Here is a 16,477-nt window from a genome sequence, read left to right as displayed (position 1 = left end):
CATCTTTTTTATTTCAATTTCCAGATACTTACATTCACTTAATTTGTGAAATTCTTTTACAGATATATTTTTATCAGTGGAAAAACTTAAATCAATTAGACTTCAAATATTATCTTCCCTGTCTTTATTAACTATGTCTGGTCGATTTTCCTGAATCATTCTGTCTGTATTGACTAGAAAATCACAGTAGATAGTGACATTTTTACCTTCAACGACTGGCTTGTTATTATTATTATAGTTATTATTATTATTATTATTAATATTATTATTATTATTATTATTATTATTATTATTATTATTGTTGTTGTTGTTGTTGTTGTTGTTGTTGTTCAGTAGTTTTATTTTTATAACGTGCTTTCACTGCACTACCGAGCGCAGCTCTGTGTGCCTTGGGTATGTGCTGTGGTTTGCTGTGATGCTCTTATGGTTACTGTATTGAAAGTGTTTTGCGTAGGATGTGTGCAGTGCCCAGTAGTGCAATTTTCTGTATGTTATATATATTTGTATGTCCTGGTTTTTTTGTTATGTATTTGTCTGAATATTTTTTTATTATACCTAAGGCACCTACTATGATAGGAATTGTCATTATTATTATTATTATTATTATTATTATTATTATTATTATTATTATTATTGAGTGAGAGAGCAGTGCATGCCATCAAAGTGGCACTGGGGTAAAATATACGAAGCCCATTTTACTCATCATGACTACCCATCTGATAAGGGTAGAGCAGGAACATGCATCACAACCATATGTACGCGACATGGTAATCTCATATCAAATAAACAGCGCATGACTTCGCAAGTGGGGCCCAGTTAGAATTTTCTTCAGGTCGAGTGGCCCATCCCGCTTAAAAGGTCCCTGAATAAGGTTTGTTTAAGGATGTTGAGCAAAACACCCATGTTTCCAAAGGTGAATTATTCAAACCCCAAAGAATTCCTCTCAACACATGGCTATGATGCTCCCCCACTACCTCTGCTCATGATCAGAGATGCACATATCATCAGCCACCAAGGGACATGCTCAACTGGTTAAGATTATTATTATTATGTTTAGCTGGTGCTTTGTATTTTTACAAGTTGACTCTAAGTCTCACCCAGAGGCCTCAACAGACAACAAGTTAGAATTTCAAGCTGATTTGTGATTAGGATTTCATATTTTCCGTTTTGCACATTGCTTTATTATCATTATTATTAATTCTCTTAATCACAGATTTTGTTGGGGCTCCTAAAGTTTTACATGCGTAATGGTCTTGCTACCTGCAGCCTACAGAAACATGCTATCAATTCTTTTAAACTATCTAATGCTCTCCTGATTATCCTGGCTGTGCCAAGGAAGCAAACCATGTGTAACAGATCTACTGGGCATGCTATTCCAATTTCTTTTATATTCCTGTTGATGCCTTCTCATATTGATCCCAAGGACCCAACATTAATTGACACTATCTTCACCTTCTTTACATTCCATTGCCGGGATATTTCGTACTTAAGAGGGTTGTATTTATCTTTTCGCCTTCATTCTTGACTATTCGTGGGTCAAAGGGGTATGCAGCATCAACTATATAGCATATGTGTTGCACATTGCCCACCACCACTAGGTGGTGTTATACTCTAGTACCTTATCTATTTGGATTGGGAAATCACAGAGGATTTTGCTAGTCTCCGACTCCGCCACTCTTTGTGGTTTGTGCACATACTTCGTCTTGCCTCTTTCTAGCACACACTTTTTACAGTTTCCAGTGTAGCACTTTCGCTACCTAACCATATCGATACAACTTGTAGTGGTTCTGGTCAAGTCTAGGGCATTCGTTCGTGATACGGGCAATCGTTTCATGCATTCTATTGCAGAAATGGCACAACAGAGACACTTGCTCATTCCTAAGGTTGACACTCCAGTTCGTGGCCAGTTTGTGGAATTTATTATTATTATTATTATTATTATTATTATTATTATTATTATTATTATTATTATTATTATCAATATTAGTATTATTATTATTATTATTATTATTATTATTATTATTATTATTATTATTATTATTATTATTATTATTATTATTATTATTCGCAGTTAGTGTGCTAAAATCTTTTTACCTGTTTCTCTTGCAGCTTTAACCAAACTATGCCCGAGAGCTTCTTTAGTAGGTTCATTCAACTGGACGTCTTCTCTTTCTCCAATCACAGAAATAAGCAAGTTTGGCAATGAGCAATTCCATTGATATATTATCAAATGAATTATAATTTCCGGAGGGGTTTGGTTATCCACACGAACAAACTATAAATAAAACAAAAATACATTTAATTAATGTACCCTAATGTTTGATACAAAGTGAAAAATACATTCAAATACATTCAAATACTGGGGAATTTGGTGAACATATTTCACTGCGATGGTTTAACGTTTGTATTCATAATATTGAGAATTGTGTTACTTGACATTAAGTATTTGAAGTGTTATGGGTTTGTCCTGTCACAGAGAAAGTCAGGAAAATTCAAGCAACAATTTCAACCATAGATGTTATTGTAATAATTATTTGTTATAATATGTTTATTATCTTGTTATATAAGTTCAATATTGTAACAGATTTCAATATTCCGCTCATGCGTAGAGTTTAGCCATGTCTGGTTACCTCAAGCTCTTGCTTATTGTGGTTGAGATCCTCCCAGGTTAGTGGTTACAAGACATCATAATGCGTAGAACCGACCAGGTCCACCGGTGCTCTATCACTGGCTGTCTCGTAGCAGCCCCTAATGAATCCTCCACGGTGACGTCAGTATTCGGGAAATATCCCCCAACCACGTCCAGCCATAATGAGGCTTCTCCTAGTCTGTAGCTTCAGGATCGAATGGGAGTAAAACCCAGGCAGAATGATATAGCGGAAGATGGAGGAAACGTCCGTATTAGCGAATCCGATGGATAGATGTGAGGTGGGAAGCTGGGAGGCTGATGCGTGCGCGCACGCAGTTCTTTGTTGGAAACATGATAGTACTACCTGATGTTCTCAAAAGTTCTACTATCGACGTCACCGATCTTCTTTGCCAGGGTCGTTGGCGAGGGCCGATGCGTTGTAGACAGAGAATTTCGTCTTTAGGAAGATAGAGCAATGCTGCCAAAGGGGCTTCCATAGGGAGTACATGACTCTAGTGACCAGGGCTCAGATAGATGAAAGAGATGACAAACTTCACGACCTTGGGATCAATAAGGAGGAAGAGGGTCCGAGCTATCACCTACATGCATCCGCATGGACTCCGCCTATCTCACCTGAAAGCCAAGTTTTGCTGATTCTCTGCGTCCCTTAGCTCGTCAATCGAATTGCTGAATAGGGTGGTGTCGTTCGCATACTCCAGGTCAGTAAGGTGTAGTTCTAGGTCACGCCAGAGACTCACTCACCAAATAATCGATGACATATGTGATGAGGTCGAGAGCGGCCATGCAGCCCTGTCTATTGCTCTTGAGGGGGAACCAGTCAGAGTCCTTCCTGTTCACCTGCACCCAGCTCTCGGCACTGCTATAGAGCTACTAGAATAGGGTGGTGACCATGGGAGACGCACACTCGAGCTCGAGAATTTTCCAGAAATATGCTTGGTCGACCGTGTTCAAAGCCACCTTAAAGTTGATAAAGGCGATGTAGAGGTGGAGATCTTTGCAGACCTCCCGAGATCTTTGAACGATGAGACGAAGGGAAAAAGTATGGTCTGCAGAGGATCAATACGGTATGAACCTGGCTTACTGTGAATGGTGTGTGCTTCTAATGACAAGAAGAGCACGACTGAGGAAGATCCTGATGAAGGGCTTACCTGGGATGGAAAGGAGGGTGGTGCCCCTGTAGTTGCTGCAGACGAGTTTGTTGCCTTCCGCTTTTTAACAAAGAGGATATTACTCTGAGTTCAGTCATTTAGAAGCTACTCTGATACCCATAGATGATTGATGATGCATGTGAGCCGTTGAGTCATGTTTTCTCCGTCTGGCTTGAACATCTCCGTGGCCACAGGGCAGATTCTGACTTCATGAAAGTTAACAGGATCGATTCTACAAGTGTCATTGGTTAGGGCTGTGTGTGCAGTGATTATTAGACTGGGATTGATTTGGACAGATAGGTGACGAAAAAAGCCGAAGTGCTCCTTCCAGTGTTCGGGGCAGGTGGTTTCTATGATGATTAAATTTCATTGGTATCTCTCACCGAGGTAGTCTTGAACTAGAGACCGGTAAACTCTCTGTGGAGCATGTTGAATATCAGGTTGATATCGTTATCCTTTGCTGCTGGATCCAGGTGCTCGGCTTCTCCCGCCCAGAACTTCTCCCTGTCTTCTGAATGGAGTTGTCGTGTATCCAGTTGGGCTGGTCGTCTTCATTCGTGTTACTGCATAGGTGAGCCTCACGGCGGCAGTTACTTGTGTACGACCTCCGCAGTAGGATCAAGGGTCACTTGAGAAGAGGTCTTGAGTTTACCAGGGCATCACGGTCTGACTTTTTGGCACTTGATTTGAAACTTTCCCAGTTGGTAATCTCATTTTTCGGCCAAAGAAGTGAAGTGATTGTTGTTAAATCACGCAACTTCTGAGGCGATGCTGAGATTACAAATACAGAATGAATCAGAGCGTTGCTGGTACTTTGTGACAGAGTCATCTCGCAACTTCAACGTGAGTGTCGCCGCCAGCAATCGATAGTAGGTATTGCCGAGTTGAGCCCCTCTGTAGATCCGGCAGTCCTGTGATGAGCAAGTCTGCGGGAGGAAAATGTGTCTGCAATATAGAAATTGTTGTTGCGGCATCGGAGCAGGAGGCGATTACCAATAGATTGAGTCTGGAGTAGGTCTGTCGAAGGGTACTTGGGGAGAAGAGATGGCAGCACTGATGTCCGTCAGGGGAATGGTGATTTCGTGGTGGCAACTGGTCCTAAAATCTTTGAAGCTGTTTGCAGTAGTCGTCCTTGACTGTCTTCTCTGCGATATCTATGGGGGTATAGGCAACGATGAAAACAGGTGGACAAATGATCACTCACCGGGTTCTATGAGTAATTGCAGATGTGCTTGGGCACGACTAATGCCACACCACAGAGGCCTGTTCTGTCCTCGGGGCCGCTCTAGAAGAAGCTCCTGGGATAGCAGAATGGCTTCTCCTGGACGAATGAGCAACAAGACATTCCATGTAGTAGCACGTATTTTGTAGCGTAAGTTGATTACTCATTGGTCGGTGACATGCATGTGTCTGTTCCGATGTTGAACAGTCTTATTTCTTCTGATCGTTGTGATAAGAGGCTGAGAGTTCTTCTGGGCGTTGTATTGGTCTTCCGCAGAATAGTCGGATGATGGTTCTGCCATCTTGGCGATGAGCCGACGCACTGTGGGACACAGTTAGTCTGGAACCTCTCCAGAAGTCCTGCCTCCTGCATGAAGTAGCCAAACCAGGAGCAAAGCATCAGACGGTTAGACTCTCTTGGATCTAAAGTACATATAAGCTACTTTGGCACAATATGGCTAGACCTTAGAATTTATTCATGAATATAAAATTTAGAATTAGCCATTTCTTGAAGCAATTATTTTCTACAAAATTTTCTGTTATCTCTGTTCTATTTTGTAATACTTATTCCAATAATTCTACCACAACAGAATAAAATTTTAATATCAATGAAGTATACAGTTGAGAATAATTAGAATTCAGTTTAGATCAACATAATTCATTTCATCATTACAATAAAATAGACTAATGCCCAAGTGGTAGATACAAGAATCAATAATTCCACAAAACATAAATACATGCACGTTTGTGTACATACATACATACATACATACATACATACATACATACATACAAGGAGAATATAGATAAACTGGGATTTTCAGAAAGAGAAATTGACTGGCTGATTCTTAGATTACAAGTTCAATCTGTGAGTGTAACAGTAAAAGTAGGCAAGACTTTTCTCAAGTTCCAAATGTGAATTTGTCTCTGTTAACTACATCCCGAAGATGGAGTCTTGTATCTTTGTTGGAAATCGGCTCCCTCCTCAATAGAAGATTTATAATAGTTAAAAAATAGAAGAGACATACATAATACATACATACATACATGCATACATACATACGTACATACATACATACATCATGGAGGCCATTATGATTAGAGCGATACTCGGACGTGTGTAATTACTGCTCATATGAAGGTAACGTACCAAATATTGGAAAACTTGAGCTACAGAATGCAGTAAGATCACATACGAATATTTCTACATGTTTTAAGTATTACATATCTATATGAATGATTTATACATCTTAACACATATGATGTAAACACATTTCTGTAGTGTTAAACACGTAAAGAAATAAGTCAACCTTTCAAAACAGTTTACGATAAAGTCAAACACTGCTCCAAATGTATGTTTAAATGCAATTGTAGAATTAAAACCAACATGAGAGGTAAGATTAACCAAGCTGTGAAGAAGTTTAAATTTGTTTCTTTCACAACTTAGTCGAAACATTTAAAAAGATCATTGTCTATTTTTAAAAACAAATGCAAATATTAGTGAATATACACGATCATCTTAGCTAAGCATATAAGTCCCCTTCGATCAAACCCTGACTACAATCATTGAATAAGCTGAACCTACGATTTGAACAAAATTAATGAAGCATATACACAATCTGAGCCCCAGAAGTTCAATTTCTATGCAAAGGCTAAATGATAAATCTAGAAGTACACAAGATGCCAACAATTTAGCTGAGATCTACACCTCTGATGTAGAGACAAAACATTACAAGTGATCTGGGATGATATATTTCAACAGGTCCATAGCCGTAATTTGAGTAACAGGCCATACAACACCACTATGAGTAAAGGACCCAGTAAATAAGAATTAGACAGTAAACGAGATCGCAAAAAATCATTTGAAGACCACCCTGTCTAGAGGTATGAGAACAACCCATGAGACCCTTAAGCTTTTTGATATATGCCTCAGCTTTTGTATCATTAGCATATCACAAGTGCTGATGCATGCAACTGAGATCCAAGCAGAAAGCCTAAACCAGAAAGGACACGTAATTTTAAAAATAAAATGTTATTCCCTAAGAAAAATATCTCGCAGATCGTTTTAGTTATGAAATGTGAGAGAGAAACCATTTCATTTGACATCAGGAAAGCCTCAGAAAAATAAACTAGAGGGGCGATTTGGTGATTCGGGATTCACGTTTAGTTTCTAAATTTTGAAACATAATACGAAACCGTGTCAATGTTACATTCATTTAATCGAAAATAATATACATGTTGACACTTCTGTTGTCTGATGATGTAAAATTAAAATTTGAGTTGATGTGTTTGAGCCATTTGAGAATGCATTGAGAACAGACAAATTTACAAATGATATATATATATATATATATATATATATATATATATATATAACTCACAATTTGGCAATCAAACACTGGGTAGAAAACATAGAGGGTAGACAGACAAACGCTTCAAAATGGAGTGCATTACCAAGGCCACGTGCTTGGTACTAAAGAGAACACCCTTAGCTTCAATAATAAAGTATATCAACAAATAAAGAGCACGACTATGGTGACGGAATTCACACCCACATATTCTAACCCAGTCATGGGTTTCTTAGAAGAAAACCTTTACAAGGACGTAAAAAAATCTTTTAATCATAATTTCAAGATATACTTCATTGAAAAGTGGAAACGCTTCTTCGATGACTACTTCATTTTGGGGGACAGATCAAATGATGATCTACATATATTTAATAACACCCTGAACACACTTCACCCATTTATCAAATTCAAAACAGAATCCTCCTAGGCATTCACATAAAAATACACGACTCCAATATCATGGCAGACATATTTTACAAAATAAAACGGACACACATCGATATTTGAACTTTTACCCGTGCCATTCTTCACATATCAAAAAGAGCATTCCATACAGCATGGCAAAATGCATCTGTACTATAGTAATCCGAATTTATGTACTCAAAAGTTTCCTAATAAACATAATTACTCCTAAAAATTAATAAACAATAGAATTATAAGGGCGACGAAGTTGGACATCACACAACTCAGGACACCAAAGAAAAAAATTAGGAACATATTATTCTATTTATCAATACTCATAATTGTGGAGTAACCAACATGTTTCACGCTATAAAAAACAAACCTGCCAGAATTTCTATAAAACCCCCAGAATGAAAAATATGGTTGATAAAAACCTCTTACAAAACAGTAAACGCCAGCGAAAAATTCTTAAAAAATATTTCACGAAGGCAAAATTCACATCAGAGACTGAATCGGAATTTTCGGTAAGCGAGTGTGGATATGGAAGATGTGGAACATGTAACAATAACAACAGTTTCAAATATTTAGACAATGGTCCCCCATAACATTTAAGAGTGGATTCGTTCAAAATAGATGCAAATATGAACTGCAAGACACAAAATCACATATACTGCATTACATGCTCCGGCTACTAGGAGAATTATATTGGTGAAACCAACAATCCCTTTGCCAACGTGCAATAATCCACAGACAACACATCCGACATGAAGAACTATGCAAGATTCCACTGAGTAAGCATCTAGAAATAATATGTAGATGGCAGATTCAAGACTTTCCTGTTCTACAAATGGTCAAGGGATGAACCAAAGTTCCGAAAGGCAGTGAAATTGCATTTTATCAAAAAATTCTCACCAAAACTAAACATCTGAAAGAAAAGCAAAAGCAACACGTATGGACTTTAAAATGGAACAAATTATGAACATTACATAGATTACCCATACAGGTACTGTAGTTAAAACTAACTTTCCCGGAAAATACGATTGGTGAGAAATAAGCGAGTACTTGAATACACGAGTTTGACCCTTTCCATACATATGTTGTATGAAATCGATAGGCATTGGAGAGAACTGTATTTTCCTTTTAAATTAAACTTTGAACCTTTTATATTTATTTCATATTTTATAATTGTGACTGTACTTACGTAAGGATCCCTTTTTTAAACTCTCAACCTAAAATGAAAATACTTTTATGGCATAGAAAATATATATACATACATACAGATGTGTGCATATATGTGTCAGTGCATCTATATACGATGTGTACAGGTATGTGTAGATATGTGTATATATGCATGCATATGTATATGTCTGTACATGTGTATGTATGATTATATATATGTGCATGTGTGGGTGGGTATATATATATATATATATATATATATATATAAAATTTTCAGAATGAGATAAAAATCCAAGGCTGTGAGAACATTTAAAACTAGAAGGTCTTACAGCTGTTTCCGGGATATTCTATATCTCCCTTGATCGGAAACCGTGTGAGAAGATGGTTATGCAACAGTTATTCTCACACCGTCTTCGATGAAGGGATATATAAAATATTTATATCTCATTCTGAAATTTTTTTATATATACACATGCTGATATATGACCTACATTGGACTCCACATTCGCATAATCACCGAACCTGGAGCTTAACTATAGTCTGTCCATAGCACTTACTCAGCATTACCTGACACCTTTGGGTCTTACTGATACCATTACCTCTCATAATCTCTCTCTCTCTCTCTCTTTCTCTGTATATATATGTATATAAAGAAAAGGATAAAGAGACCAATGGCAAAGTTAGAATTATATTTTATGGATAAAGTCTTACAGCTGTTTCAGGGAAACTCCAATGTATCCCTTCATCGGAGACGGTAATACAAGAAGAAGCAATTCGGTTGGGCTAGTTAGCCATTGTTTTATTATGTGGAGGTTATGTAATGAGTCATTTACGCATGTTTCAATTTGCCAAATTGTTTGGCAGATCTCTTCAGAATGTTGAGGAGTATGTTAAGAGTTCATGGTGTGAGAGATGTGGGAGAAACAATTAGTGGATATATTAATGCATATGGTGGTATAATAATAGCATTAGGTAAAGAAAGCCTTACGTTTTAGTTGAAGTTGTGTTGGTCTTCCTGTAGGGGGATGTAGGATGGGTGCTATTTAAGCTCATAATTCCGATTTTAATCAAATGCATTTCCACGTGATGTTGTTATGATTGAGGAATGCGTCGTATATTTTTAGCACCGGCGGTGTTAGTAAAGGAGAGCAACCCTAAACTTAGGTGAAAAGGGGGCTAACTCTGGTCTTATTACTATTTAATTATAATCAATTATACTTAGAAAAGGAAAATTCTTTTTTACATATTTAATTATACTTAGGAAGTAGAATGTATTATATATTTAATTATACTTAGAGAATGTGTATTTACTAGCGTGAAGACAGATTAGGCTACATTCAGATCTCCTGTTTAATAGGTCATTCTGAGCCGCCCAGTTAAACAAAGTTCACAGCGTCTGTTAGTTGGGTTATAGGAATTAGCTACTTTTAGTATGTGCCACTTTAGTTTATATTCTATCTTATTGTCGTTTAGTTCCCAGATATACCTACTAAGTCCTGTTGAATTTGCCTTATTTCTATTTCTAAAGCTAGATAGGTGCTCATTGTATCTAAGCCGTATTTGGTTTTTCGTCCTCCCAATGTAAGATCTAGTATGGCTGTTTGTTTGTACGTCGCATTGGTAAACTATATTTTCGGTCTTACATCTATTGGAGAAATTACATTTATTCCTATCTCTACAGCCACATAGGTTGTAAAGGGTGTCTATGTCTGTGTGTTGTTGTATGGCCCTATTGCTTTTTTGGTGTGCGTCTCTCCTAGTAAGGGGTGTTGGATTAGGGTTGGAGTTAGTTCTATTAGTTGGAGGGTTGTTGGTTTGGTTGTTCGTGGTGTTTCTAGCTGTATAGAATGCGTCTAATTTATTATTACTAATAGATGCTATTATGGTATCTAAGTTGCATGTCAGGCTGTGGCCTATTCTTATTTTGTTCTTAAATATTCCTGCGTATTTATTGTTTACATTGAGGTGTTTATCTATTATGTTCATTAGTGAGCGGACTATGTTAGATTTGAGATTCATGTTGTAGGGAATGATTAGCCAGATCGTATCCTGCCATCATAACTGGGAAGGCTAGTGAATTTTTCTTTACGGCTATCTAATTTATTTCTATAGTTAGGTTTATTTTTTATATGTCTTTTCGTTTTTTTCTGTGTTAGTATTGTTAGGTATTTGTGGGCCCGATATATGCTTTCTTTTAGTCTGCTGCGTCTCACTGTTATTCATACTAAACTTATCTTTGTATTGCTTAATATTGGTTTTGTTCAGGTTACTATTGTATTTCTGCTTCGTCTTGTTATTAGCCTTATTCGTCCTAGTCGTATTGTTGGTATTGGTGTTTACACTGTTGTTGGTATTTTTGGTGTTATGTGGTTTGGCTTTGGGCCCTTTTGTATTTCTATTACATGTGTTATGTTTATCTGTGTCATTCGTATCGTTAGTGTGGTTTGCAGCAGTGTTTGGTGTATTAATAGTGTATGTGTTTCTAGCGTTTAGATTCCCTATAGTTGGGTCTTTTTTATGGTTATTGGGTTCTATGAACTTAATTTTATGGTTAAATCCTGCTCTATGTAGTGCGATGTTGTAGGTTTCCTTATGCTTATTAAAAATATCTTGGTTAGAGGAGAGGCGTGATATCCTATTGCTTATACTATGTGTTAAGCCTCTCTTAGGGAATAGCGGGTGGTTACTGGATGCATTTATGTATTTTAGGTTAGTGTTTGGCTTTATGTATGGTTCATGGAGTCCTGTGGCTAGGTTGCAATTGGCGTCTAAGTAGTTTATGGAGGTGTGTTCATTTTCTATAGAAATGGCTAGTCCAAATCTTTTGAAGAATTTATGTAAGTTTTTCTTAATGAGTTCTAGTTTCCTATTCGAGGGATTTTTAACTACGAATAGCGCGTTGTCCCTGTATAATCCACCTTCAAGGTCTGGGAATTCCTCCTGTATGTAGGAGAGCAAATATATTCCCACTAAGTCTGTTATCTGAGCTGAATCCGGGGCTCCCATGGTGATATCGAAGGAGTTTGGGGAGTCTTTACTGACCCAGAGCTTATTATCAAAACTTATAATAGATTTCCTAGCTTCAAGTATTACATTAATTTCTTTCCTAGTTAGCTGTGAGTGGTTTTTGGTGAATATTAGGGCACTATTTGGGATCGTGGGGTTAATTGAGGAGTAGTAGTCTACTATGTCTATCTGTATGAATTTGTAGTTATTAGTGTTCGGTATTTTGGAGAACCAGTTTAGGGCTTCGTATGTGTTAGACCATAATTCGAGGGAGAGTCTACTTTTTAGCGTAGGGATGTACTTATCTAGTATTAGTTTACTTAATTTGCATAGGTCTGATCTATTTGGGCATATTAATCTAACTTTAGTGTCTGTAAGGAAGTTGGGTTTATGGTCTTTTAAAATGATTCTAGGTCTAAGTGGTATAAATGGCTCAGTTTTTTTTGGCTAAGTTATAGTCTAACATGATGTCCTTGGCTGCTAAGTTCATGGATTGTAAGGTGCTATCTGGTGCTACTTTATATATATTTTTTGTTATTTCTTTGTGTAGGAGTTGGTGGTATAAGTTAATGTCCATAGTATAAGAATTTCTAGTTTTGTCCGAGTGGACAATAATTCCATTCTGCGATTTTAGCTTGTGCAGGAGGTCCTTAAGGTATCTTTGGTAATTATTCCTTAGTGGGTGTCGCTTGAATTTGATGTTTTGATGGTGTTCCATATTTCGTTTTCAAATGCTTCTAAGTGGCTGTTTAGTGGAGGAGTTTTCTTGGTCCTAAAGATTCCTTTGGTGAATTGGTTATTATCTCTGTGGTGGTGTGGCTCATTATCGGCATTTTTATCATGGAATAATGCCTTCCAACGCAGTCAGTGAGTGAAGTCAGTTATTTTACTGATAACTTTCTTAAGGTATACATTTTTGGGTGGTATTGGTATGTCCTTTAGAGATGCTTCTATTAGTATCTGCTCCATTATTCAGTATGCGCCTGTTTAAAGCTGGCTAAGGCAGTCTTAGTCAGAGGTATGTAAATAGGTAAATGCTAGGATTGCTTCAATTTTTCAGGGGTAGTCTGAAGTATCCAAGCAACCAGGGGATGTTTAAATCCGGAGGCACTCCTGGGAATTACTTGTGTGGGTCCACACACACACACACACACACACACACACATACACACACACACACACACACACATATATATATATATATATATATATATATATATATATATATAAGCATATTATTTTACATATAGATGTGTATGCATGTGTGTAATGTGTGAGTGTATGTATATGTATATATTAGCAACCATATTAATATGTTTATAAGAGAAGGAGAAAGAGTGAAGGAAGTAAATAGTAGGATACTTGAGGTGTAATGTGTAGATGTATGTATAAAGCGCATGTATGTGAATGATTGTATGGAAACATGCTTACAATAAAAGAGGAGAAGGAGAAAAAGAAAGAGGAAGAGAGAGACCAATAACTAAATAAAGATTGACATCTTGACTTTTAATTAAACTTCGCCTGACCACATAAATATATTACAGTTGAAAAGAAGCCCCTTTCACTGTTTTTCTCTTTCATCACTTTCATTTACTCCTCTTTTTCTACGTGTACGTGTACATATATATATATATATATATATATATATATATATATATATATATATATATATATATATATATGTATGTTTGTATGTATGTATAGTTACACTGAGCATATTTAAACTTCTTATAGGGATATTTTCCTCCAAGATACACTGGTTTAATATATTGTATTTTAAGAGATATTTCTTTAATGAATTATATTATATAAAATGTAAAATATCAAATGTTATCAAGTCTGGAAACAGAGAGATCTAATGGATTCGTGAAATCATCAGAGTATGCAAAGGACAATACAAGAATTGTATGATGATTTTCCATCCAAGGTATTTTAAAATGCAAAATTATATATTTTTATATGTTTTGTAGTTTTAATTGTAGGTGAATATGTTACGTAATACATAAATTCGTATCTATTAGATTTCTTTGTTTTCAAACTTGATAATAATAATAATGATATGTGTGTGTGTGTGTGTGTGTTGTGTGTATGTGTGTGTTGTGTGTGTGTGTGTGTGTGTGTGTGTGTGTGTGTGTGTGTGTGTGTTGTGTGTGTGTGTGTAAAAGAAGAAAACAAAATGGAGATTACGAAGTGAGTAATTGATTATTATTAACAACAAATTGGTCATCTTGTTAATAAGAAATAATTATTAAATTCCTAATCTCCATTATCTTTTCTTTTAAATGGATATAAACTATATGCTTTATATATACCTATTGTTTTAAGGGAATTTTATTCCCCGCAAATCCTAAGTATTGAACCAGTATTTCCTTGGCTGCAACCATCCTTTCACAATGAGATTTTGTTCTACCAGGGTTTGCAGGACGTCCTCGCCGATCTCTACAGATAATCCAGGACGTGGTTCGTATTCTAGGTTGTAGTTTCCGGCTCTGAATTTCTGAAACACCGTTGACACTAGCTTACGCTTATTGTCCGATCCCCAAATACTACATTAATATTCCTCGCACTTTTGCCTTTATTGAACTCATAAAGCAAACTATGCCGAATATGCTCCTTTGTTACTTCCATTATAACTTTGAAAAAATAACTGCTAAAATCGAACTGCACTCTTATAAACTTGCACTAAGAATAAGTACAAGGTAGAATTACGACCTGCATTTATAGCAAGTTGATGCAGGTAATTTATCCCGTCTCCTTCCGACTTTTAATTCATGCAATTGAAAAAACCGCATTATTTACGGGATGACCCAATATATATACGGAAGAGGAGGAGTTTAGGTCATGGTAACCCAAACTAAAAGGTGCACCGTGTGTGTTCCAATCGATAAGTCACTAGAATCTCAACTCGAATATGGGCTGGAGTTGTAGTAGCACAAATCCCCTTTTGGAAATGAACCAGTAATCAGAAGCTTATCTTTGACTCAGTAGGTGTAGATTAAAGAAGTGCTTAAAGAAGTTTTCTCTGTGTAAAGAAATCCAACAAATATGATATATCTATAACACCTAACTGAAACATTTACTATCATTGAGTTGCATCAAATACTATCTCTGAGTACACATAGAATCAAACGGATCATAGTCTCACCAAATTACATTCTTATTTTATTTTATTTTATTTTATTCAAAATAGCATTTTGATCTTAGTTCTAAGTGTCGATCTCATTCGAAAGCTTTGATTGGTAATTTTTCAATTTAAATTATTTATTTACTCTTATCCCTTACTTTAGCTTATTTTATCCTATTATTATCAACTTCCTATCTTTATTTTTTAACCTCTATTTGCATTACATTATGCCACATGTCTTATATTATCGTTGTAAATCTTAATTCTTAAATTTTAAATCCCCCCCTTACAGTTCCGCACCTCTTTCTAGCATTTTATCTTTCCTTAGTGGATAGCAAACTGCAACGACAAAATTTGACTACCCACATCTACTCTTCTTTGGCTATTATTTCTCTTACGTCTACTTTATTAAGCTTTTTTCCCTTTACTCCTGTTAATAGCCTAGATTCAAGGTATGACATCTGCTTTATTTCATCCTGGTCCTTATCGGACTTTCTTGACTTTTATCCCCACCCAAATTCTTTGGGTCTAGTTACGAGCTAAACTCCGCCATCATCATTGACCCACCGGCTTCCCCAAACAGTTGCAGGAAGTGCTGTTGAAAAACTGCACACATCTGCTCAAAACCCAGTAACACGCACCCGCCCCGACCTATCAAAGACCCGATCGTAGTATAGTTACCACGGGGCGTCGCCATCGTTCAGCTCCATCAGAAACCATTAGTTCTGTTATGCTCTTAACGCACAGGCCTCAGGTTTGACTATGCATCCGTCGTGTTTCAATTCAAAAGTCACCAAGGGACATTCTCGCCGCTAACACGTGAGTTGCGATGTCTTTATTAATCGTATCTTCTAATTTTCTAACTAGTTCTCCTGTAATCTATTTCTCTCTATAGCTAACGCTTTGCTAAACGCTATCGATTCTGCTCTAATCGCCCTCTTCAGGACGATCAACCACCAGTTGCTAAAGATTACCCTCATCAACTGCTGCTTAACTAGTTCGCCAATCCGGTTCCTGTAGTCATTGCGTACCGGAAAGGACGCGTTTAACTTCCAGTAACGGGGCCCCTGACTACAAGTTCTATCCAAATTGACTGCAGATCGCAAATTTGTGGTCTGTGTAGGCAACCAATTTCAATTGTTAACAACCTATACTATTCTTATCTGATGATCTAACAAATATTCTATCTAGATACGATTTGGATAACCTATTGTGGCTGCTCCATATATGCACTGGTACATCAGGGAAATCCAGCCGATACCTGCCTGACAGCTGGAGGATTCTAGCAGGCTTTCAAGGCGTTTGCACCCTCTTCTTTGTACAAGATCTACACAATCCTTTCGCGCGTCCAAAATACTATTGCAGTCATTCACTAGCGCCAAAGTGCGAGACATTCCCA

General features: G+C 36.8%; 1 protein-coding gene across 8 annotated transcripts in view; it reads right to left on the bottom strand.

The window, feature by feature from the left end:
* Nucleotides 1–16,477, bottom strand: part of LOC106871768 (uncharacterized) — a 1,221,261-nt gene that overhangs the window by 774,005 nt on the left and 430,779 nt on the right. For all 8 annotated transcript variants that reach the window (XR_016244689.1, XR_016244690.1, XM_089364843.1 and 5 more), the window contains exon 32: nt 2,095–2,275. Coding sequence is in view for 6 of the 8 variants with exons in the window: in XM_089364843.1 (XP_089220969.1) it covers nt 2,095–2,275 (181 nt within the window). In the remaining 2 variants the exon portion in view is untranslated. The remainder of the gene's footprint in view (nt 1–2,094; nt 2,276–16,477) is intronic.

The sequence above is a fragment of the Octopus bimaculoides genome, chromosome 16 (genome assembly GCF_046866305.1).
Source record: "Octopus bimaculoides isolate indiv1 chromosome 16, ASM4686630v1, whole genome shotgun sequence".
In the NCBI taxonomy this organism is placed as follows: Eukaryota; Metazoa; Mollusca; class Cephalopoda; order Octopoda; family Octopodidae; genus Octopus; species Octopus bimaculoides.
This window is presented reverse-complemented; position numbering and strand designations above follow the sequence as displayed.